Consider the following 24,759-nt stretch of genomic DNA (forward strand, 5'->3'; position numbering starts at 1 on the left):
ACAGCATTGCTGTCTCTTTTGACTCCAGCTGCTATGTCAAACACAAGACGATGATAAACATCAACTCTCCAATGAAATTAATTCTGCTTGCGTGTGCGTGTGCGTGTGCGTGTGCGTGTGCGCGCACCCCAGACGCGCTCGTGCGTCAATTGAGATAAAACGGGCGGCTCCTCGACCAAGAGCTGATCCTGACTGAGGCTGCTGATATGGGAACTTTGTGATTAAGATGATTATCTTTAGTTTACGGTCTCTGGAAACATAGCATTTTCTGACAGTCTCGAGTTGCAGCTAACAGCAGATTTGACTTAAGGTCGCACAATCGCCGCGGTGAGTAGGCTACACTTTATTTTAATTTTTCTAAAGGTTTACTTGTGTGTAATAAACGACCAGATACGCAGCTCAAAATATGAAGCAATTAGTCTTCTGTTTATATGTACTTGACTTTATTTTTTACAATTAATGTATAAGCAGCAGTGGTGGAAAGTAACTAAGTGCATTAACTATACTGTACTTACAGTAAGTACAATTTTGAGGTGCTTTACTTGACTCTTTTAACTTTCTGCTATACTTAATACTTCTACTCCACTACATTTCAGAGGCAAATATTGTAGGGTACTTTTTACTTCACTATATGTATTTGATCACTTTAATCAGTCCTACTAGTTACTTTGCAGATTCAGATGAATAATACAAAATATAAACAAATACATGATGATGTATTGCAGATTAAGATAAAAATGTATTGATCCCCGAGGGGAAATTCAAAGCAGATAAGGTATAAAGTAACGATAATGAGCTCCATCTTTACCAGCTTCAACATTAAAGTGATGAACACATTCATGCATCAATAATTATAATCCAATAATATAATATAGTGGGCCATTCTGCAGAGTGAGTACTTTTACTTTTGGTACTTTGAGTATATTTTGATGTCAATACATCTTTAGCCAACTTTTATTTAAGGAAACATTTGAATGCATGACTTCTACTTGTAACAGAATATTTCTCTGCTGTGGTATTGCTACATTACTTAAGAACAAGATCTGAGTATTTCTTCCACCACTGATAAGCAGCATTCCAATGTTGTAGCTGGTCCAGTGGAGCTAATTTGATCTATTTATATACTGTCCGGTAGTTTAATATATAGCAATGCATCTTTTTTAATAACATGTTTATATGTTTTTAATGTAAAATATAAATCTGTGAAGTATAGCGAGTAACTCAAGTAAATGTACTTAGGCCTACATTTCACAACTGTCCAACAATACAGCTATCATGGATTCATTTTCCTTCGATACAATCTTCATCCATCTTAATGTTTTAGGAACCCTAGCTTTGGGGTTACACTAAATCAACAGTTGAGTTTGTATCTTATTAATTTGTAGTTTGTTGATGTTTACTTTCTGCTTTTAGTCAAAGTAATCCTTTCCTACGGCACACCGCTAACAGCTCGCACCAAACAGTACACTTCTTCTTTAGAGGGCTCATTGTGGGCCCTCCTTACACAAAATCTGAGCTTCTGTTGTTTTATCATTCTTGACATGAAATAGTTTGGGAACCACCGCTCTGGATGTCAGTTTCACCAAACAGGTGGGATGCAACATCTTAAATTTCCATTTCAACTACAGTTTTACTGTAAATATTGTCCTCTTTTTCCACACAGTGTGCTTATTCACTGACATTGTTTAAAACAACGACAAACATTCCTAAGCACTGTGGAGACTCACTTGTTTTGACGGCTATTTCCTGGATTTAAAAGGAGTGTTGGAGTTAAAAGTTAGTGTTCAACAACTGTCTTCTCCTTCATTGTCTTGTTTTTTTGCAGGCAATGGCAATGATTGCAGGGTTAATCTTTCTGTGCATGCTCCAAGCTGCAATCCCTCAAGATCTAGTCCCTCGTGGACCCAGGCCAGTCCCAGGGCGAGGTGACAGTCCAGGACCAACTCCACCTCCATTTATACCTCCACCCAGACCTCAGGATTGCAAGAGTAAGTTCCATTAATTTCTTTCTAGCTCAGTAGAATATGATTGTTATTTTTTTAAGAATTGAGGCCTTATTGTGTATTCAATGGTGGAAGAAGTATTCAAACTCTTAACTTAAGTACGGGTAGAAAATACCACACTATAAACATACTTTATTATTTAAAATATTACTTAGGTAAGAAGTGCAGAAGTATTGGCAACAAAATGTACTTAAAGTATCAAAAGTAAAAGTACCCATTATGAATGGTCCCTGAAAGTGTTGTTGTATTACTGTGACAACTTCACAATGCTTGATTTGTCCAACCAATAGTTCAAAATCACAATTATTAAAAGTAAATTAACATGATTAAAATGATCATAAGCATAAGAAACAAATCCTCACATTTCAGAAGCTTGAACTATACAGTAGTCTCGCATTGCCAGATCCTCCTCCACAGCGCTGTGGAGGAGGGTCTGGCTAGTCCACACAGTATTCCGGGATGGGAGAAAAACGTGCTCTGGTTTATTGGCATTTCTTTAAACCAATTACAATCGTCTTGGGCGGTGCTAAGCGCCGAGCGGAGCCACAGTGCGGCTGCAAAATAGCCTCGGGAAGGAACTTGTTTTGGTGGAACATTCAAAGGTTGTTTTAGTCGTGTAACAGAAAACTCAGATTGGACAGATAGTCTAGCTAGCTGTCTGGATTTACCCCGCAGACATCTGAGGAGCAGTTAACAATAGTCCTCATAAAACGACCAGAGTTCAAAATTACAACACAAAGAAAGCGGAAGGTAATGGGACATCTGAAAAGAATGACATTCGGCGGAATTTCCGGCAAAACAAGAGCAATCCCGGAAGTGGAACGTCGTGGATATAGACTAACCATACAGTAAAATGTTTGGCATGTTTGCTTGAAAAAAATACTTAACAATTGTCAATATAGTTGCCAATTAATGTTTTGTCAATCGACTAACCAATTCATTGATTAATTGACCAATCATTTCAGCTCTACTTGTATATACTGTTGGGTAGTTTAATTTATAACAAAGCATCATGTTTTATAAGCCCTTCATATGTTTTGTGTGCAAACATATTAATTTGTAAAGTAGCAAACGCTGTGAAATAAATGTAGTGGAATAAAAAGTACAATATTTCCTTCTGAAATGTATTGGAGTAGAAGAATAAAGAAAATACTCAAGTGAAGTAAATGTACCTCAAACCTGTAGTAAAATACAGTATTTGAGTAAATGTAGTAACTTTCCACCACTGCATACATTACAATTGTAATTTGTGTCTAGTGCCACAAATTACACTTAAAGTTCAACAAAGCAATAAAGATGTTTACTCTTCTGTTGATATTCTCTCCTCCAGATGGGATAATTGACTGTCCCATCAGGCTGTTTTTCACCCTCGACACCTCAGAGACCATCGCCTTACAGGAGTCCCCTCCTGGGAGCCTAGTGCAAAAAATTAAGGAGTTCACCAAGATATTTGCCCAGAAGCTGAATGAAGAGGAGTACAGGGGCCAGATCAAGATCTCCTGGTCCCTAGGAGGCCTGAACTTCTCTGAGACGCAGCATATCTTCAGTCAGTTCACAACCAAGGAGAACTTCATCAGGAACCTCAATCTGGTTGAATACGAGGGCAAAGGCACCCACACCGACTGCGCCATCGAAAGAATGACTCAGCATATGACTCAGCACTACTCAGGGATAAAGGCTGCCCTCTTCTCTGTGGTCATCACTGACGGCCATGTGACAGCAGAGCCATGTGGAGGGATAAAGGCGATGGCAGAGAAGGCCCGTGAGAAAGATATCCAGATTTTCTCAGTGGCAGCATCCAGGAGCATCGATGAATTAGGGATGAAGGATTTAGTCGGCTCTCCTTCTGAACTGTACCGCGATGACTACATAGCTGTGGACATTGTTGAAGGAAGACCAAAAATAAAGACTGAATCCATTGATCGTATCATACAAGCCATGGTGATCTGAAATATTTCTTACCGTAAAGGGTTTAAATTACTTCATCATTATCAGGTATTTTTCATTTACTGTTGTTTGTTCTTTGCAGAAACATCAAGCCTTTTTACAGGTAAGAAATACTTTACAAGTATTATTTTTCAATCAGGAGAGACTACGTTGCAGATATGCAAACATTTATTACTAACATATAACCAAACAAGTACAAACATAATTATTTGGAGATTAGACTCCATTGTAAAGGGGATCTATACAACTAATGTTTAGGAAAACCAAACACATCCCCCAATGGAATCTAGACACTGGTGGTGGTGGTGAGAAAATCCGAAACTTAAAATGGGCCGTCAGCCGGGAGAAGACCGATACACCGTCGAAAATGCCTGGAGGTAGAAGGGGAGGAGGCGGGTCGCACTCTCGTCTGAAAATATAACTGACAGAAGCGGGAGAGAGAAGATATTTAAAACAAGGTAGTCATGCTGTGATTGGATAGAACATAAGTGCCCGATTCTAATTGGTATACAGAACCGAAACACCCACTGCCCAGCTGATCAGTTAAAGAGAATAGAGACAACGTATTAGAAGTCTCTCTGACAGAATTTACGCTGAGCTACATTAGTTAGTAACAAGACTAGTAATTAAAAAGGGATAATTTTCTGCTCCCAAATCTCTTGTTTTTATGTATTACTTCATTTAATGTTGTTCTGTTGTCCTCTTTGATCTTGTAGTGTAATACACATACATGCTATGAGCGTCCTGGGCCCCCTGGACCTCCAGGGTTTCCAGGTCCAAAAGTGAGTATGGAAAAACAAAATCAAAAATATATAAACAATGTATATTTCTGCTTGTTCCAAAGATTGTTTTGTTGAAATGTCGATATTTCTACTTATTTCTAGGGAAGTAAAGGAGACACAGGTCACCGTGGGTCAAATGGTGAAAAGGGTAAACAGGTAGGTAGAAGTTAGCATTGTTATTACACTAAAATTCCCTAAAACACAATATTGTATCATTTTAATGCTAAATATAATTTATTACATTACAGGGTGATCCCGGCATTGAAGGTCCAATCGGACAACCCGGTTCAAAGGTTTGCTGAGGCCATGATTGATGGTCTTGTTTGCTACATAGCTACATTAACTAAGTTATACGTCTTTATCTCAATAACATGTCCTTATGTGCTCTGATATAGGGGGAGACGGGTTTGAAAGGTGACAAGGTAAGATATCAATCTTTATATAATCCACTTTATGTTCATCTGTCATATTGAACAAAAGGCTGTTAAATTAACGGCGCTTCTTTATCTCGTCAGGGTGAAATCGGAACAGGTGGAGCACAGGTAAATAACGGTATAAATGTTATGCTTGCACATATTTTATAACCTACTACATCTGACACTGTCAATGTGTGTGTACTGTAGTTAATTTTCTGTCTTCCCTGACGTCCAAATACTCAGGGTGTGGCAGGAGTACCTGGCATGAATGGAACTGACGGTCAAAAGGTGAGTCTTCATACGACAAAGTGAAATATACATTATATAATGGCTCTAATCTGTTCAGTATACTGATATGACATCATTGTCTCTGGGAAATCTCCAGGGTAAAATTGGCCGAATTGGAGCTCCTGGTTGCAAAGGTGATCCAGGTGAAAAGGTAAGTCTAGCAGTTATACTCAATTCGTTTTTTTTTAACATTTTGCTGTCAAGATGCTGTTTTCAAATGTTAAATGTGATATATTTTGACCAAGGTGAGAAACCTTATATTTGGTTAAATTATGAATAGGTCCAATTCTACTCCAACCATCCTATTTAATGTATATGTGGCTGGTTAATTTTACAGTCTGTCAGCTATAAAGATTAGTTTACTGGTTTACTGAACTACTTTTGTTTCTTGTTTCTTAAAGGGACCAGATGGTTACCATGGAGATGTTGGTGACACTGGGCTACCTGGTGACAACGGAGTAAAGGTCTGTGTTAAATCAAAACTAGTATCTTTCTCTCCTATTTAAGATATCGGCAGATGAAAACATGACATGCTAGCTGCTCTGTGAGGCTGTACACAGAAGAGTGCTTTTTAGCTAATGCTAACGTGCTCACAATGACACGCAGGTATAAAGTTTACTATGTTCACCATCTTAGTTTAGCGTGTATGCTAACATTTACCCAAGCACCAAACAAAAAGTACAGCTGAGGCTGATGGGAATGTTGTTAGTTTTACGGGCATTTGGCAAAGTATACAACAGATTAAAATCTTGACCTGATGATGGCCCCAGAAGAAAAGTGAAGGCCTCACCAAAGTTATTACAATTCATCCTGAGAGGGACAAGAAAACAAGAAACACAAATTCTCAAAAATCTATCCAAATATTGTTGTGACAGTTCACTAAAAACCATAAATGTCAACCAGCTGGTTAGCCTAGAAATCTAGACACACCCTAGTGACAGCAAATGTAATTTGCAGCCAGGGGGTCTAGCAACTCTCCGTTTGCTTGCGAGCTGAAAAAAAACAAACTCTGGCCGGGCCAATCACATTGTGTATAGAGTCGGTGGGCGGGCTTATGGCTGCTGCTGCTGGGAACAGCGGTCTTTTGAATTGGCTTTGGCCGCAACTCTGGAAGAGAAAAGGAAGATGTGTTCGGAGAACTAGCTCTGCTACCTTCTTCGTTGCTCTGCTTGGTTGTAGCGCTATCCTGTTGCGTGCAGAGAGAATTTGAAAGACAACCATTTATCCCACCCCTCGGATTGAGCCCTGTCATTGGTGAGTTCCCAGACCCAACATCTTGATGTGGATCTGGCTTGTCAGGCTACCAGCTGGTGGCACTAGAGGAGAAGTTAGAGGATCACCAAAGTCAGTAGGATTTATCCTCTGGGGAACATGTCTGTACAAGACTTTATAGCAAATCCTTCAGTAATTGTGAGATATTTCAGTCAGTCTTTTAGTGGCTGAAAATAGTGCAGTATTTTAAAACAGTATACAAAAACTGTTGAGAATAGAACACATTGTAAACTGTACTTAGCCCTGCTAGAGCTCAAGGGATGGCACTAATGTTGGTCATTTGCGCCAGAGTGAAATATATTTTTTATAACTTTTGAATCATAGGATCAATCCCAAAGACTTTGATGGTCCTCTGATCTTTGATCTTGTTTCACTAACAGGTCAGAATTTTTACAACATGATAGATCTAAAACAGAAACGGTAAAATATTTCATTATATCATGGTTCCCGTAGGCTTTTAGACGTTTAATGCAAATGTGTTAATGTGTTCAGTCATGGTTGTTTTTTGTTTGTTTGTTTTATGGTTTGTTTAGGGTGACCCAGGCCTCCATGGAAAGCCAGGTCCCCCTGGACTTGCTGGTGCCCAAGGACCAAAGGTGAACTTTAAATTAAAACACAACAGAAAACATTGTCAGGAAATGAAGATTCTCCTTTGCTGAAAAACTAAATCAAACACTTCTGTTCATTAGGGTGAAGAAGGAAATGCTGGAAATCCAGGGCCACCGGGAGAAAAGGGACCTCCGGTACAAAACAACATTTATTTTCATTAGAATTACTTTTGTTATATATTACTGTAAGTTAATGTTACAAAGCTTCTTGATTCTGATTTAAAACTATTACCTCTTGCAGGGGATTCCTGGCGAGCCTGGACAACCCGGCGAAGGGGTATCTCAAACACTTTTTTCTTTTCTTTTTTTTATATAATTTTGAGAATTTGACTAGTTTGTTATAAATTATTATTGAATACATATTAACAGGGAAGGAGAGGAGATCCTGGACCAAAGGGAGGACAAGGTCCTGATGGGCCAAAAGGAGAGAAGGTAAGTTTGCCGCTCAGAGAAAACTATATTTATGTATACTTTAATTACTTTTTCATCAAGTGATGCCATTTTTATATTTTTTAGTATTAGTTTTGTTTTTGGTGCAGGTTTGTTGCATTGAGAGCAGTTGCCTTTTTAAAGACCAACCTGGCAAAGCTCCAGGAAATACAATACTACAGAATTTCATCTGAAATATGACTTAGTGTAATGTGTGATAAAAGAAAAACATGCAGCAGAGAGAACCTGATTGGAGAAAGAGAGCTGGTGCTGGTGATCTGAGAGTCAAAACAAATTATTGTGCAAAACTAACAAATTGCAGTGGACTCTATTGGCCTTAAAGGGGAATTCAGCAGCAAGAGAGGGGGTGGGGGAGTGGGGGGTGGGGGTCGTGAGAAAGACGACTCCTAAGAGTTTCAAATCCCTCTGCTGGGATTTACTCTTCCAGAGAAAGATCACAACTTACTTCCTTACCCAGTATAATTTGGCTCTGTGTTGCTATAAAGCAGTTCCTCACCATATTCTCAAGAAAATATGTCCCATATTCTCCTGAAACATAATTATTTGTATACATTTGTTGATGATTAATGGTCTGGTGCACATTTTTTTATTTTCAAGGGAGAACGAGGGCCACTGGGAGGCAGAGGTCGTCCCGGAGAAGACGGACTCAAGGGTGCAAAGGTGAGGCGATCATACTGTGGGTAGATTTTGGCAGAAAGAACAAAGCAGCTTCCTAAAAACTCGGCCAGTCTTCCTTGGAGCTCCACTAGTGGGGTCTTGCCTTCATGTAGTGGGTGTGCAGCCAAAATAACCCAAGCCAAGCCTGTTCTGCTAAAAACACTTCTTCCAAGGAAATCCTTCTGCATTGCCAAATTCACATTAGTGTGAGTATGTGGGCTGTAGCAGATGGTGATGTCCCGTAATAATGTTTTCTCTCTTACTTTCTCTTTCAGGGAGATATAGGACTGCCAGGGTCCAGGGGTCAGCCAGGAGAACCAGGGGCCCCCGGAGGAAATGTGTGTTCTTTATAACATTTTAATCATCAACACTATCTGCCTATTTTCGGAGCTTGTGTTTTGAGTGGATTCTTGACAAAAAATGTGAGTGAAATGCACGGTAGATGATAAAACCGTTATTGAAAGTTTGTTCTGTGGTTGCAGGGCACTGTGGGAAATCCGGGAGATCCGGGAGCAAGGGGAGACTCTGGGCCCCCTGGACCAGATGTGGGTAAAACTTTTTTTGTTCATCACTTTTATCATGTAAAATGCTCTAACATTTTGTGATTGATGCACTTTTCAATCTTCTAAAAGGGTGACAAAGGAAGACCGGGATTCAACTATCCTGGACCAAGAGGATCCACTGTATGGTTTTCTGTTTACCTCACAAAATGTTGGCATGTGTTGCATACTTGAGTCGAAAGTAACTCTGATCTTTCCAGGGAGACCGAGGTGATCCAGGTAGAAGAGGACCCAGGGGGGGCAGAGGTGAATGTGGAGCCAAAGGAGAACCTGGAGATAAAGGACCACATGGAGAACCTGTAAGACTAATAACAACATGTTGGAAGTGGAATTTGGGTGTCAGTCAGAGCAAGCTGTGTTTTGAGTAGAGACATGTAGATTGACAAAACAAAAAATGATCTTCATGATGTGCAGAGAATGCCTTAAAATGTACATGGCCTGTTCCCCCTAAAGCTGCCTACACATAATGAGAGGTAAAACTACGAGGTAGGGCGCAGAGCATATTGCGGCACAGAGGCAAATCTCAAATTTTGTTGTGCATTGAAAGGTCAGCAGTAACAAAGTCAAATTTGAAATAATTTAGACTTTCAGCACAGCGCTCAGCAGCAATTTGGAACAGTGTGCCACGCCAAGGGTAGTGCTTCCTCTGAGTTGTCTCCACCGCTCTCCCCATAGGAAAACAATGGCACAGCCAGCGCATCATGCGCGGATCATGCGTAGGTGGCCTAATTGTGAAAGGTTTGATCACTTAACACTCATAACATCTAGCCACACTTGATAGCTTTCATTTTATTAATCCAAGCCTTTAGGTTTCTGTCTGATATTACAATACACTAAAAGTGGATGGAAGTTGTTAACAGCATTTATTTATTACTTTTGAAAGCTCAACAGCAAACGTGTCTTTTCAAAAACAATGTCCCAGGTACTCAGGATAATCCACAAAACATCACGGTGACCACTTTTCACTGGGACTCTTTCTTCAGTAGAAAGCAGTTCCAAAGAAAACTTCACAGGCAGCTCTGTGGATTGTCCTGAGTACCTGAGACATTGATTCTGGAAAGTCTTTAATGTACATTTTATCCACCACAAAGGAAGTTTCATTCACCTCTGTTGTATTGGGATTGAGGTCGAAATCTATGATGTACAGTGTACTGTAAACCTCAACCGATGAAATTGAATATAAGTGCAAGTAGATTGCAAGTGCATGACTCTGCCTTATTATGCATTGAGAAAAGACAGCATGGTAATTAAAATATGCACTCATCTTGTATGAGTTTGGCTGAACAACAAGGCTGTGACATCAGTAGATACTGTACCAGGCGCAGTTTCTCATTTGTATATTTACCAACAGTCAAGATCATGTGACACCAGCTTGACCCCTGTGGTGTGAGGTTTTGTTAAGTCTTTTATAGCGCCCATGTGGTGCTTAGTTCTTTCTTTTCTTCTTTCTGTTCGTAAAACAGACTTGCAAACTTCACAAGTAGTTGTGGCAGTGGTTTGAAACGTTTCGCTAGTCTTCTGCAGAACAATAACAATATGTCACAAAGAAAAACAATATTACTTCCAAAGAAATTGAACTCCATGCAGAAATGAGTCACTTCCACTGAAAAATGTTTTCTTCGTAGGGAGAGCCAGGTCAGTCGGGCGAGCCGGGAGAGAGAGGACCCAGAGGCGATCCTGGAACCGATGTAAGCAACAGCACAACCACTCAAATAATGACGGCTGTGCATGCAAATTTGAGATCCAATTACATTGCTCTCTCTTTGGGTGTCTGTGCAGGGGGGCCCAGGACCAGAGGGCGATCCGGGGCTCAATGTAGGTCAACTTAAAAAATAATTAGTTTAGAAAATACTATATTAATTAAATTTCCTTGGTTGTATTACTTCTAACATGCTCACCTATCACTGCAGGACTGTGATGTCATGGCTTATGTCAGGGAGACGTGTGGTTGTTGTGGTAAATACCATCACTGATCAAATACAGCTTCATCGTTCAGTATCTTTCAACAAACTGATCCTGTTCTTGTCTTTTGTCTCAGACTGTGAGAAGCACTGTGGAGCTCTGGACATTGTATTTGTAATTGATAGCTCAGAGAGTGTTGGGCTGACAAACTTCACCCTGGAAAAGAACTTTGTTATCAACACCATCAACAAGCTGGGATCTATGGCCAGCGACCCTGCGTCATCAACTGGTACGGTTGAGCAAAAACACAGCACAAACGTCCTTTCAAATCCTTTTGCAGACACAGTTTCAAGTAACAACAAGTAGAGATTGCCATAAAAGATTAGCCATTTCAAAAGAGTGAATCACTTCATCCACCATTGACTATATACGTTACAGCCAAATATACAGGACCCCATGTTGGCGACCAACAATTAATTTATGATACTGAAAATTATTATCTGTGTAGCCCTAGCCTTATATAGCTAATTTCCCTGTTTCTGTAGACCTCCATTGTTGTCTAAAAAGTAAAACAAAAAAACGCACAAAACAGCCATGGACACTGTAGTTAATTTTGAGTCAATTCCACATACAGCATCCTGCTGCCGTAAATAATCACAACAGCACTGTGTGTGTAATAATACGTGACTGAAAGTAATCCCCAACAAATGCATTTTAATTAAAAAAAATTATAAAAACATATTTGTGACCCATTTTTATAGATTTTCAAAACAGGGTAAAGCATTTGTAAAGTATTGACAGACAGACTAAGACACTTTTAGTTGTGGTCTTTTTGTGGGATTTGTTAACAACCTATAGCGTAACAGCCTCATCTGAAAAATTTGACATCTCTACCTTTTCTAGGCACAAGAGTTGGAGTTGTACAGTTCAGTCACAACGGGACCTTTGAGGCCATTCGCCTCAATGACCCAAACATCAACTCCATGGCTGACTTTAAAACAGCAGTGAAAGAGCTAAAGTGGATTGCCGGGGGCACCTTCACACCCTCAGCTCTCAAGTTCGCTTATGATACACTCATCAGGGACGGCAAGAGAGCCCAAGCCAAAGTATCTGTGGTGGTGATCACAGATGGCCGCTATGACCCCCGCGACGATGAAGATCTGCTCTACCTTTGCAACAACGGTGTGGTGGTGAATGCCATCGGGGTTGGTGATATGTTTCAAAAGAAACAGGATGATAATATCCTGGGGTCGATCGCATGCAACAAGAAGGAACGCGTCACTGGGATGAAGCGATACACTGACTTGGTGGCTGACGACTTCATAGAGAAGATGGAGACTGTGCTCTGTCCCAGTAAGCCTGTACCAGTACACACAGCAAGATGACAATACTGGTCTTTCTGACCATTTGTCTAATCTATATCCACTTGATTTCCCTTCCAGATCCTGAGATTGTGTGCCCTGATCTTCCCTGTAAAAGTGGTAGGGGTTATTCATGGCTTGATGATTTGTTCAGTGGTATAAAGGAGTGCTGCTCAGTGTGCGATTTGTTTTCTTTCATTACAGAACCTGATGTAGCGCCATGTGTCCAGCGGCCAGTGGATTTGGTATTTCTACTAGATGGCTCAGAGCGACTGGGGATGGAGAACTTCCGGCATGTCCCTGAATTTGTGAAGGAGGTGGCAGGAAGACTGGGCCTGGCCCAGAGCGAGACTGATCGTATGCGAGCCCGCTTGGCACTGATAGAGTTTGGCAAAGAGAACGAGACCCACGTGGCCTTTACTCTCACACGCGACAGTTCTGTCATCGCCGACAGCTTAAAGCGTTTACCTTATCTGGAATCTTCTTCAAGCGTAGGGTCTGCCATTATCAACACCATTGACAACATCTTGGGTAGAGAAAATGCTCGCCAGACGAGACGCAATGCAGAGATTTCATTTGTTTTCATCACAGACGGCATCACTGACAGCAAAAACCTGGACGAAGCAGTTAGTGCCATGCGCAGAGCACAGATTGTCTCCACAGTGGTAGCCACAAGAAGTGACATTGACCAAAAAGTCCTAATGAAGCTGGCCATGGATGACGTGAACGCCATCTTTAAAGGAAAAGACTTCTCCGCTCTGCTCCGATCCAGTTTGTTTGACCGTTTCATCCAGTGGGTGTGTTAAAGAGAACATATGGATGTGAACATCATAATGGTGCTACTTCTGTTAATCTAGCTTTTTAAACATGAGTTACTGGTTTACTACGACTCAGTCATGAAAACTGTGTTCATCTTCAATATTTTGTTATACCAAAACGAGAATTCATCATCAACCATTGAGCTTAAAGATAATAAAGTTGCAGTTTATTGGCAGTATTTTTGGAGTGATGTCTTCTGTAAAGTCACAAAGGGTATGTAGTGCACATAAATCTTGAGATTTAAAGCATTACTGAAAATTACCATGGAATTATCACAAGATATTCATTAAAATTACAATCATTTTGACATTTAGGACAAAAAGCATCTGAAGCCCTCAACATAAAGTCCTTGCAAAAGTTTATAGTACTAGTGTAAACATTAACTAAGTCAAACACCATTCTGTGCGGTAGGTATGCAGTTACACAGTATCACCAGTTACAAGTATCAGGGGTCCCCCAAATAGGAGGCAGAACAATGGACGGCCGAATTTTTTTAATTGTTTGGTCTGGCCGAGCTGAATGATGGCATTCTTCTGCATGTCCTCTGCAGACACTCCCATTGCCTCCCTTCTTACATCATGTCCAGCTGCACAAGAGAAAAAAAATGTAAGACTGGAGAGTTTGTATGAAAGGTCTCAATAGGCCATCCTGCAAATATACAGGAAATGGTCTTAATGGGAGTTTGGGGTACTTGGAACAGTTAAATATTTAAAACGTGAAACGGTTACAGAATAAAAAGTCACACTTGCCAAGTCATCAACATCTCCAGTATCTTCAGCTTGTGGTGTAGATGCCTCCTCTTTCTTCTCCTCAGAAACCAGAAACTGAGGACAAAATAGGCTTCAGTAAGTAGGAGTACCTTCTCAAGATCACCTTTATTTCAAATATGTAAAACAGTTGCTGTTTCCTCAACCGCTCACACTGGTTTAAATAGGGGAGTCACCTGATTAGCTTCGTTTTTGGATACAGTGCTTCCTTCGACCTCGTCCTTACTGATCAGAGTGATGGCATCTGTCAATCAAACAGCAAGAATCAAGTCCAAAAACACCAAACTCCTTTTTGCACACTTTGATTCAGGGCCGCATTGCATTTTTAGGCCTCATCCAGCTTCCAATTTTGCATCATTTACTTATTTTGCACTCAAGAAATGATGTGGAAATGTGTTCTCATCTCAAGGGAGGAGTGATTTGAGAGAAATCCTGCAGCCTTGAGTAAAGAGGCTTATCATACCTTGAACAAGCAGGTTCCAGAAGACCTCCAGCCCTCTGTTTGGAATGCTTCTTTTCAGGGACTGGAGGTAGCCATTGTACAGATTGGCATCCCCCAGCTGAATTACAAAAGATATGAAACATTCAAAATCTATTTATGAGTCTCCTAAAACAGCACATACTCACACAAGAACTGGCCACGGTTCAGGTCGTGAGATGTATAACAGACTCATTGTAATCTTCTCAAACTGACTCATAATCTCCAAAGCAAAACCCAAACTATGCGTTTGGATATGTCCAGATTATTTCACATAGACTCTTATAACATCATCATGTAGTTCCCCAAATGGAAGATAGTGAATGTTTATTTACCTTAACGGACTGCTCTCTAAAAGCCTGGATACAAGTGATGCTTTTCATGTAGTAGTGTGTGTTCTTGTTGCTAAGCAACTGCTCTATCCTGCGAGTCAGTTGCTGACAAACTGGGAAGGACACGGGGGTCACCACAACCAAACAAAGAGATAAACACAATTACACAGGCGGAACATGAATCATGATGGTTTATAATACAAACAGAAAAGATGTTTATCAGACCAGCTCGCCAGAAAAAAACAAAACTGGACCTCACCCTCTCCAAATGGAAGACTCTTCTTCCTTATCAGAGTACGGAAGTCTCTGGCTGGATCCACGCTTCCCACCTGGTTAAGTGTTTAAAATTAGTGAGGAGTGAAGTAAAATGGAAACTTAAAAGTATGCCTGTTCAGACAAGTGGTGAAGTACGTTATTTGGAATAGATGTTTTTTTATAGAAAGTGGTTATCTCTAGGATTATTATGCAATCCAGCTCCCCTGATTCTCACCGAAGTCACAGAGCCTTCGGCAATGTCAGCCAGGCTATACTCCTCTTCTTCGTCTCCCTTTTCCTTCTTGGCATCTGGCTCCTCAGAGCTGTAAATGGCAAAAGGGGTCAGTTAGAATACTGAAAATAGTTTTATAATCAGTAAAGCCTCCGCACAGACACTTACAAAACACTACTGAAAGATAATTAAAAAAAACAGTGCTTTTACACAATCTACATAAATATTTTGAAGACAACTACATTTCACTACATGACTAGTCTCGCACTGCCAGACCTATCTCCACAGCACTTTGGAGTAAGGTCTGGCTCGCCAATTCATATGCCATGATTTGCGTGTTATAAAGACGCATACTCGCTATTTTGCGTGTTTATCAACGCCGTTTGGCCTCCATTGACTTACATTACCTTGCGATATCGTGTGAATTGATGCCGTATGAAAGGCCGAAAATCCGCGTGAGGAGGTTGGTTGGGGTGGCAGATGAAAAACACAGGACTTTCACCCAGGAGAGCAGGGATCGTGTCCCTCGTGTGATGTTTCCTTTCCACGTTTGTTCTTTTCCTAAACTCAACCCCGTTCTACTTTTCCCAATCAAAACCGTTTTTTCTTTTCAACCCAACCCCCACACGCCACGTGGCTTTAGAAAGACGTTGCAAGCTGCAGTCAGCTGTATACAACGTAGACACACGCGGACAGCTGAAAATGCGTACAGATAACACGCCTCTTGGCTTTAGGAAAGTGGCGTGTATGTTTACGCAAAGTCATGATGTCCCGTTGATTTTGTCCATAGAATATTAAGTAAAAGCCGTAAATATATTTCTTGTAAATCTTTACAATCATTCCCCGAAAGAACCAAGCAGGCCTGCCTTGTTACACGATCCAAATGTCTTCAAAACTTGCCATTTTTAGCGTGTAGCTTGCTAGCTCGAAGTTTGTTGTTGTTTCCCCAGGATTTGTGTTTGGAGAACAGTAACACAATGAGAGCGGAAGGCGGGGCCCATCCGGCCAAATATCCGGCACGCCGGCTGTGAGACTACAACATGACTAACAACCCTGTCTGTAACTTTCAAACACCCACCACCACACACTTAATCAAACCTACTCTTTGCCAAAAATCTGAGCACTAGTCTTGAGCTTCTTTTTCTTCTCCACTTCTGTCAGAGGAAACTTCCTCTTTATCTCCTCTAGTGGAACATGGCAACGTTCACTAATGACATCAGGGCGCTCAAGAGCAGTCTTCAGCCATGGCTCCATGGGGGGAAGAGGGGTGCCGGGGCTTACTGCCCGATGATGCAGACACTGAAAGAAAGGTTGGTTAGAGGAGGTGAGACAGACAGTGACTGAGGAAGGAGACAATCCTGGTTAAATATCAACAGCCTCTAGCTGGTGAAGCTCTAGTCAGACAGATGAAATCTTTTTCTGCTGACTTGAAAAAAATGATACCCCACCTTCAAAACCTTATCTGCCTCAACTCAGAATAAGCAAGTAATAGAAGTAGTGTATCTCTGAAATACAAACTGTATTGCAGTACCTGGAAGTGCCTCTGGAAGGCAGGGTTGGGAATGTGGTGGACCTTGAACATGTCCTTTTGATCATCCCCCTCTACCAACATCATGGAGTCAATAAGAGAGTCAACAGCAGAGAGCTGCGTGTCTAGATGAATCACATAACACACAAGTCCATTCATCTCTTAGTGAACTTATTTATCTCTTTAAAAAGATACACACAGTTTTAGTGAGCTGAGCTGCAGCGCCAGCCAGCATCAGACCTGCAATCCTGAACCAGTGTCACATATAAACTAGTTACACTATCTCACAAAAGTGAGTACACCCCTCACATTTTAGTAAATATTTCATTATATATTTTAATGGGACAACACTGAAGAAATTACTTACTTACTTGACCATACCTAGAGATTGGCATGGGGTACTTTCCATAAAATCATCTCTCAATGCAAATCAAACCAGCTATTAGGCTAAACGACATAAAACCATGCCAATCTCTAGGTATGGTGAAGGGTATGTGATGATGTGGGGATATTTTAATTCCAAAGGCCAAGGGAACTTTATCAGACTGCATAGTATCCTGGATCCATGAAATAACTGGCCTTTAAAAATAAAAATCTGCCTGCCTGGGAATTTAACATAGGGGTGTACTCACTTTTGTTGCCAGCGGTTTAGACATTAATGGCTGTGTGTTGAGTTATTTTGAGGGGACAGCACATTTACACTGTTATACAAGCTGTACACTTAATACTTTACATTGTAGCAAAGTGTAATTTCTTCAGTGTTGTCCCATTAAAAGATATAATGAAATATTTACTAAAATGTGAGGGGTATACTCACTTTTGTGAGATAATGTACATAAGAGCAGTGGCAGTTAAAGTGCCCATATTATGAAAAAAACACTTTTTTTCTGGGATTTGGGGTGTTAATTTGTGTCTCTGGTGCTTCCACACACATACAAACTTGAAAAAAAAACAAACATCCATGCTGTTTTGAGTGAGATATGGATTTCTGAATGTATCCTGCCTTCAGTCTCCGGGTGAGCTGGTCAAAATCGGCAGGGCTACGTCATCGACCAAAACATTTGGTGTGTGCTAACCACTTTAGCTAATACCACATCAGCTAGCTGTTTCTCCAACTTCGGTCAGCACAAGGCAGGATTAGCCGGGAGACTTCTTCTAAACGAGGGCACACTTCCAACTTTGCGTTGATAGCTGCAGACGAGGGACATGTAAGTAGTTCTATACAATTTCTTTTGTAGATTAGAGTGAACTTGTGTGTGTTGTAGCAGTGTTTTGCCATTGAGCATGAGGTGGCTTACCGCTAGCAGCGTTAGCTTCTAGCTAGTAGCCCAGTACCTAGCTACTGCGCAGTACCTAGCCAGAGATATATAGTAACGAAGTAAAACTACTTCACTACTGTACTTAAGTACTAAAAGGCTGTATCTGTACTCTACTAGAGTATTATTTTTTTATCCTACTTCCACTTTTACTTGAGTACATATTTTCGATGAGTTTAATACTTTTACTCCGATAAATTTTTTATGTGCTGCATCGTTACTCGTTACTGCTGTGAATTCCTCACGCTACGGAGACTGTGTAGCTAGGTTACAGTGTGTGTAGTTACAGCTACGTTAGTTACGTAGAAATCCCCGAGATCGCTTCGTGTTTCTTTTCATTACGGTCGCCTGTTCAGAAGTCAGAGACGATGTAAGTTTGTACTCTTTCTATTTAGCTATTGTTAAACTATTCCTGAGTTGTTTCAGTCTGCGATGAATACTGAATGTTAACCGTTTTACCCTGTAACCCTGTGATGTGAACCTGTTAGTTTATCTGTATTTTGCTAGCTTGCTAACGTTCCACTGTTCATCACACGTTACTAGCTAGTGTGTGATACGTTTTTGGGGCTTTAATCGTTACTGTGCTGGAGAGGATGTTCATTTTACTTGCACAGTGTGATAATTGTACATTTTATTTAAGTATTTGTTATTTAATATAATATTATATATTTAATATTTGTTAATTCTTTTGGCTACAGCCTTGGCTAAACATTTGACATAATATAAACAATATGATATTCAAACTTTTGACTGGTTTCTTTAATAACTACATAACACAATACTTGTACTTTTACTTTCAGTACTTGAGTAGTACATTTTAAAATAAACTACTTGCAATACTTAAGTACAAAAAATGTTGAATACTTTAGTAGTTCTACTTAAGTGTGGTGCTTAAAGCACTTCAACTTCTACTCAAGTCACTTTTTTGATCGAGCACTTGTACTTTTACTCAAGTATGGGTCTCTAGTAATTTATACATGTCTGTACCTAGCTACTGCGCATGTGCAACTTCCAACAAAGATGGGATATAAGTGTGATGCCTCACTCTGTAGCTAAAACAGAGAGCTCAACACTCAGGAAGAAAAGAGGAGCTGCAGCAATGTGCAGTACAACAAAAACATGGTGTTTTTTGAAAATTAAACCATGTAAACCTATTCTGGTACAACCTCAAAATACAATTATGAACCTGAAAATGAGCATAATATGAGCACTTTAAGAACTGGAAATGTAGACAATGTGTATGTGCAAACTACATACAAGGAACCTAGTGAAACAGTGTTAAAATTGCAACAGCTTTTTGCAATTGAAAGGGGCAACAATGTCATGTTCACACCAGCAGGTCTAAATACTGTAGCTGCTGCTACTGCAATGATGAGGATGATCGTAAGGCTCCCTCTTGTGGAGAATCTGCAGTCAGTTTACCATGAATGTGTGAGTTTGTGAGTTAAAGTCAGTTTTGTGAGGTGTTTTGTACCTGATGGAGTGAACTTTTTGTTGTTTGCAAGAGAAGGAAATGTGAACTGTCTGAGGTCTTCCATGAAGGGCAGCTGGACGTACATCAGACACTATTGAGGGTGAGAGACAGACAATTAGCTCTGTGCTATTTGACACAGAGTCAGTTAATTTACTTAAACAGCATGTTTAGGAGTGTGTGATCTCACCTCATAGTCCTGCTTGATGCACGGGAAGGCTGCTCCTACTTGAGGGTTGCTGCGCCGGTCATAGGCGTAACGTACAATGGCCACCATGTTGAGTTCATCTAGCGCTCGGATGAGAGCGGACAGCGCAACTCCTGCATGCTTCTCAGACAGAACAGTAGAAACAGAAACAGGTCAGTATCAACACGTAGTCCCCAGCAATGTGTAGGGTCTCTCCGTTCTCACCTCATCATCCTTGGCAGAAAATATCTTGATGACTTGAGTCCCCATGAACTGATGCCGTTGTACCTGCAAGCAGACGGTGAAAAGAAACAGTAGATGAATAAAGTAACCAGCTCAGTCTAAAAGGTTTAGATTTACTTCATCTGAGATTTGTTTTAGATGCCATGTACATCCCACTAGCACAAAAAGTATAATACCATGTTCTGTTTGGAAAAGCCGAGGACAGCAAAGCATTTCCCATCATGTTTGTATTTCATCTGGTCTTGATCTACTTTGGAGAAGGGAACAATATCACTTCCATAACGAAAACCTGTGGACGAAAAATAAGCATTTGTTTACAGTGTTATTAAGTTATAAGTATAACATTAAAGCGTAATTCTCGCCAAAATGCAACCTAGGGTCTTTTTGTGAATGTACCCGAGTGAAACTTTTGTTTAAAAGCATATTTAGAACGGAAGCGCCACTTTTAAGATTTACCGTATTTTCATTTTTTGGTCAAATGGCCTTTTGAATGGGAGTGCTAGGGGCACTTTTATGCTAGCCTCAAAATAGCTATTTTTAAAACACTAAGAAGGCTTGACACAACATGAAACTTTGCTCAAAGTATCACCAGGGACTCTACACATGAACTACACCGGTGCACAAGGGATATACTAAATCTGTGGCTACTTGTTTTGATATCGACTCGTTTTGACTGCCGAGGTGGTAGCGGCCGGAAACAACAAGAGCTACGGTGAGTTGTTCAAAACCTTTTTTAGTAAACTCTGGGTACACAAACAATGTTGTCAATGCTTTTGTTAAGGTGTAGAGACCCTGGCGATACTTCCAGCAAAGTTTCATGTTGTGTCGAGCCTTCTTAGTGTTTTAAAAATAGCTATTTTGAGGCTAGCATAAAAGTGTCCCTATTACTCCCATTCAAAAGGCCATTTGACCGAAAAACGAAAATACGGTACAGCTTAAAAGTGGCGCTTCCATCCTAAATATGCTTTTAAACAAAAGTTTGACTCAGGTACATTCACAAAAAGACCCTAGGTTGCATTTTGGCGAGAGTTACGCTTTAAGTAATCTTGTTTCAAACAAATTTCTCACCTTGGATAGTATCATCCTTCTGCACCTCTGTCTCATTGTCATCATCCAGACAGTAGACAGTCTCTCTCTTCACGTCATCTTTCTGGTTGGTTTGAGCGTCAACTGTAGTCCACGTTTTCTTCAGTTTCTCTTCTGTCACCTAGAATACATAGAGAGTAGTATTTGTGGATGAGAAAACCTTTATGTGACTATAACTGATGAGCTGTCATTTGGTTATTTACATGACACAATAGTAAAGTGAAAGAAATTTGGAGGATTCCTTTTACATACAGTGAGTTAATGAGCAAAGCATACATAAACTGCTACAAATGTACAATACTTAGGCAACAAGTACAACACTACTACATGATTACATGTGGACATCTCTTCGTTCAATAAAGCTGTGTAATAAGCACGTAGTGTAGTATATTCATCCAGTGACATTCACAGCAAACTTACTGCTTTGTATCCAACAATACGGATGGGCAGACAGCTGCCGATGGTCAGCTGACAGGGCCAGGCCATTGGTCTTTTCTCGATGCGCTTGAACATGCACAGCTGCTCAATTGCTTTACTACAGCGGGAGGGAAAAGTGGGAAGCCAAGTCATATGACATCATCAACTAATAGCATTTACTACTTTTAAATGTAGAAAGCACCATGTGATTCAGAGAGAAAAACATATGTGAAGAAGAAAGAAGTGAGACATGACAAATATCCCGAGCACGCCAACCTGAAGGAGTAAATTTCTCCCAGGCCGTCCTCCTCATCCAGGCTTAGCATGATGTGTTTCACCATGTCCAGGCCACTTTTCTGTTCCTTGGATAGACCTTTGCCCGTGCCCGGCTGACTAGGGTCTCTTCCGTCCGCATCTCCTCCACCCTCTTCATCATCCCCCACAGGGAAAGGTAAACTGAAAATGGTTTGGAGGAAGGATATATAGGTATGAGTCAATGTCATGAAAGTACCATGGAAGGTTTGAGCAGAATGCCCGTCTTCCAGAGTGACTTCTAATAACTAATAAATAATAAAAATACTAATACTACTAATAAAAAGTACTGACACACACAACTGCATTACTGTTATCATTATTCTATAACTTCACTGGGGACATTTGTGGGGCTTCTATGTACGTTATATTTGCTTCAAAATTGCACATTGGTGAATTTGTCTGAACCTTACAAAAACTGCAGGGTGATGCCAGCTTTTTTCAGGTTTTCAATAATAACGTCCAGCTGCTCTGAGTTGGCCTCAGTGTTCAGGTCAGTCAAGAGGACAATGTTGAGACGATCACACTTCTTTTCCCTGAAAAGAAACCAAAAACACAATGTCATTGAAAAAAATAAATAATATTAATCGTATCAGCAAAATTAACATTTAAATGCATGGACATCAGTTTTTTATTTGTGAATCAGGAGAATTGTGTATAAGATACAGGCAGCTTCTCACTTTGTTTCAGTCTGAAGAAGATCCATACACACAACGAGAGCATCCAGCCCTGTTGACCAGGAGTCAAGGAGGTAACAGATTCTCAAACATCATCTCGGGTTATGAGGCGGGACGCAAACAGGATCTGACATGATTAAAGTCAAAGTGTTTGGTCTTTACCTTACAACTCTATCAGAATTGTCTGCTGCGTTGTACATTAAAAGGCACATAGTGAAAATAAAACTAACGCAAACACACAGGAGAGCTCACTTTAGACAATTGACTCCAAAACACTAGACATCATTTGAGTGGATCTAATCTTATGAGTCATTATAGATTTTAGTTCTGAAATAATTATTCACTTAAACAATGATTTAGTCAAAGTAAAATTGATCATTTCCAATTTTGCTGATATTTAATTTTAGTTGTTAAAAGAGTAAAACATTTTAAAAATAAAAAAAAAAAAATGTTTACAGCTTTACAAACAAAAAGAGTAACTTTTTTAGGTCCATTTGATATAAATATGACCTGAGTGTTTAAGGCTTTTCTTATCAGTCAGACTAAACAGCTTAAAACACTACACTTAGTCTGAAGATATGAACCCTGTAACCTTCAGACAAATACAAATGTCTGCAGAGAAAAAGGTTTATTGAAGGACTTCCTGTAAGCACTATGTTACTACAAATGAACGAAAGCCTGGGAGTGTGAATGATATTAATAACATCCTATATCGCAGTATATGTGAATTTACATCAAAATATCAATATATATATTGTCACATAATACATTTGAGAAAAAATATTAAGAAATTGTTAATGGATAAAATAACCAACCAGGAATGTCTGTTTGGACTTTCCCAGAAAATGAAATACACATACAAATCCAATAAAACAGTAACCTTAAGGTGGGTCTGATAAAAGTAATCTGAAAACACTAATCAATTTGTTACCTGACAATTAAAATATTATTAGATGTAGCCTTACTTCAATATCTACCTGCCTACTAAGTTAACTGATAAACGGATCAAAAGTATTGGGCAAACAGGATACAATCAGCCTGCTGACTCTCTGGATGGATCTGATTTTCTATTTCCTCCAGAAGCTCAAAATCAGGCACCATAAGGTGACGATGCACAGTGATGTTCTGGTACTGGTCATCCTTGTCCAGTGAGTTCTTGGTGGAGTCTGTGCCAAACAGAACTAACGCCAGTTCATCCTTGGTCTCTGCAAAAACCTAGTAAAAGACGTGTTTGTCAAATATGACAGAGATCATCAAAGTAGATTTTATTTGTTACATGTTTTTTTTTTTTTTGCAAATGTGTAGTTGAAGTTTACCTGGCGCTGGACAAACTTCTGGATGACTTTTTTGGCAAGTTCAAAGGGAGGCTCTTCGCCCGGGGCAGAGTTGGACATGGAGAACCCAACATCCATGCACAACACCAATGCTGACTACAGAAAACAAACAAAAGAAAGCAATTTTAATTTGTCAAAAGGTATTATTTTAGGCAATGTTACCCTATATATATATATATCAATTGGGGGCGTGGCAGCGTTAGCTTCAATCTCAACATGTCTTAACATGTCGCCAACGTTTAGCGCTCTGAAGCTCAATGACAGAGAACAATTTGTTTCTGACGTTTGGAAACCGCCCATTTAACACAGCGAACATTAGCTAACAAAGCTGAACACAGGAGTAATTACATTATTTCAAAAAAATGAAGAGAAAGTAACTTACTTTGGCACCTGCCATCTTCTCTTTTCCCTCTTTCAAATATTGGGTGTCACTCTGTTATGGCTCCGGAGAAAAACTGTGAACGGCAAAAACGATAATGTAGTTCCTGTTTACAGTGTTATATGTTCCACAGTTATCTTAAAGAGCTTCACACGAGAGCTGCTCTTGGCTGCTCACCGTAATACTGTACCTATTTAACGAAACATACCGGAACTGTACCAAGCTGCGATAATGTCATTTGCGGTGTTCTTGAGTTTAAGAGGAGTCAGTGGAATGAAATGTAATAGAACAAACGCCCTCCAGCGTTTCATATGGCACAGTGCACATTGTTAAATTATGGGTGTGCGTGGTCTCTTGTGCAAATAGCTCATTTCACGGCTGGAGCCAGGATTTCAGAAATATTGAGGTCAAATAAAAATGATGATAAATAAATAAATGCATAATAATAAGAATTAAATGAGAGTAACGAATGAATTAAATATATACAAACATTGATTAATACAAATACAAAATACTTATTCAACCCAAAACACCCACTCTCCCCCAAATGTTTTTACTGGCTGATTTATGAGGTTTTGACCCATAGACCGTGTTCTGTGTTTTAACCTTAAATTGTTTTAACATTAGTTTAACACAATCAGACAGTAAAACTGTCCAGTACAAGTTGAGTTAACCCTGAT

At 40.0% G+C, this 24,759-nt stretch overlaps 2 protein-coding genes across 4 annotated transcripts; one reads left to right on the forward strand and one right to left on the reverse strand.

Moving 5' to 3' along the window:
• The first annotated feature begins 140 nt into the window (after positions 1 to 140).
• LOC116049630 (collagen alpha-2(VI) chain-like) lies at positions 141 to 13,243 on the forward strand. 2 transcript variants are annotated; one of them, XM_036004299.1, is made up of 29 exons: positions 146 to 327; positions 1,551 to 1,590; positions 1,826 to 1,988; positions 3,334 to 3,944; positions 4,033 to 4,053; positions 4,667 to 4,732; positions 4,835 to 4,888; positions 4,981 to 5,025; positions 5,128 to 5,154; positions 5,248 to 5,274; positions 5,392 to 5,436; positions 5,534 to 5,587; positions 5,838 to 5,900; positions 7,242 to 7,304; positions 7,398 to 7,451; positions 7,558 to 7,593; positions 7,686 to 7,748; positions 8,364 to 8,426; positions 8,699 to 8,761; positions 8,906 to 8,968; positions 9,056 to 9,106; positions 9,184 to 9,282; positions 10,609 to 10,671; positions 10,763 to 10,798; positions 10,894 to 10,939; positions 11,022 to 11,174; positions 11,789 to 12,238; positions 12,328 to 12,366; positions 12,451 to 13,243. In XM_036004299.1, exons 3-29 carry the CDS (start codon positions 1,829 to 1,831, stop codon positions 13,050 to 13,052), a joined length of 3,117 nt encoding a protein of 1,038 aa, XP_035860192.1. In that variant the 5' UTR covers positions 146 to 327; positions 1,551 to 1,590; positions 1,826 to 1,828; the 3' UTR covers positions 13,053 to 13,243. The 2 variants fall into 2 exon arrangements, with proteins under 2 accessions (XP_035860193.1, XP_035860192.1); XM_036004300.1 differs by lacking the exon at positions 1,551 to 1,590 and having other exon boundaries at positions 141 to 327.
• Positions 13,213 to 24,365, reverse strand: xrcc5 (X-ray repair complementing defective repair in Chinese hamster cells 5). 2 transcript variants are annotated; one of them, XM_036004302.1, is made up of 22 exons: positions 24,270 to 24,365; positions 24,083 to 24,155; positions 23,683 to 23,796; positions 23,398 to 23,581; positions 22,370 to 22,418; positions 22,103 to 22,225; positions 21,654 to 21,833; positions 21,381 to 21,495; positions 20,943 to 21,081; positions 20,051 to 20,163; positions 19,857 to 19,919; positions 19,635 to 19,772; positions 19,448 to 19,538; positions 16,661 to 16,782; positions 16,232 to 16,428; positions 15,133 to 15,220; positions 14,902 to 14,971; positions 14,646 to 14,755; positions 14,296 to 14,392; positions 14,009 to 14,076; positions 13,815 to 13,889; positions 13,213 to 13,651 (listed from the first exon to the last, which is right to left on the reverse strand). In XM_036004302.1, the coding sequence occupies exons 2-22, from the start codon at positions 24,095 to 24,097 to the stop codon at positions 13,637 to 13,639; spliced, it is 2,166 nt and encodes a 721-aa protein (XP_035860195.1). In that variant the 5' UTR covers positions 24,098 to 24,155; positions 24,270 to 24,365; the 3' UTR covers positions 13,213 to 13,636. The 2 variants fall into 2 exon arrangements, with proteins under 2 accessions (XP_035860195.1, XP_035860194.1); XM_036004301.1 differs by having other exon boundaries at positions 24,257 to 24,364.
• Between the last annotated feature and the right edge of the window lie 394 nt (positions 24,366 to 24,759).

The sequence above is a fragment of the Sander lucioperca genome, chromosome 8 (assembly GCF_008315115.2).
Source record: "Sander lucioperca isolate FBNREF2018 chromosome 8, SLUC_FBN_1.2, whole genome shotgun sequence".
Lineage (NCBI taxonomy): Eukaryota > Metazoa > Chordata > Actinopteri > Perciformes > Percidae > Sander > Sander lucioperca.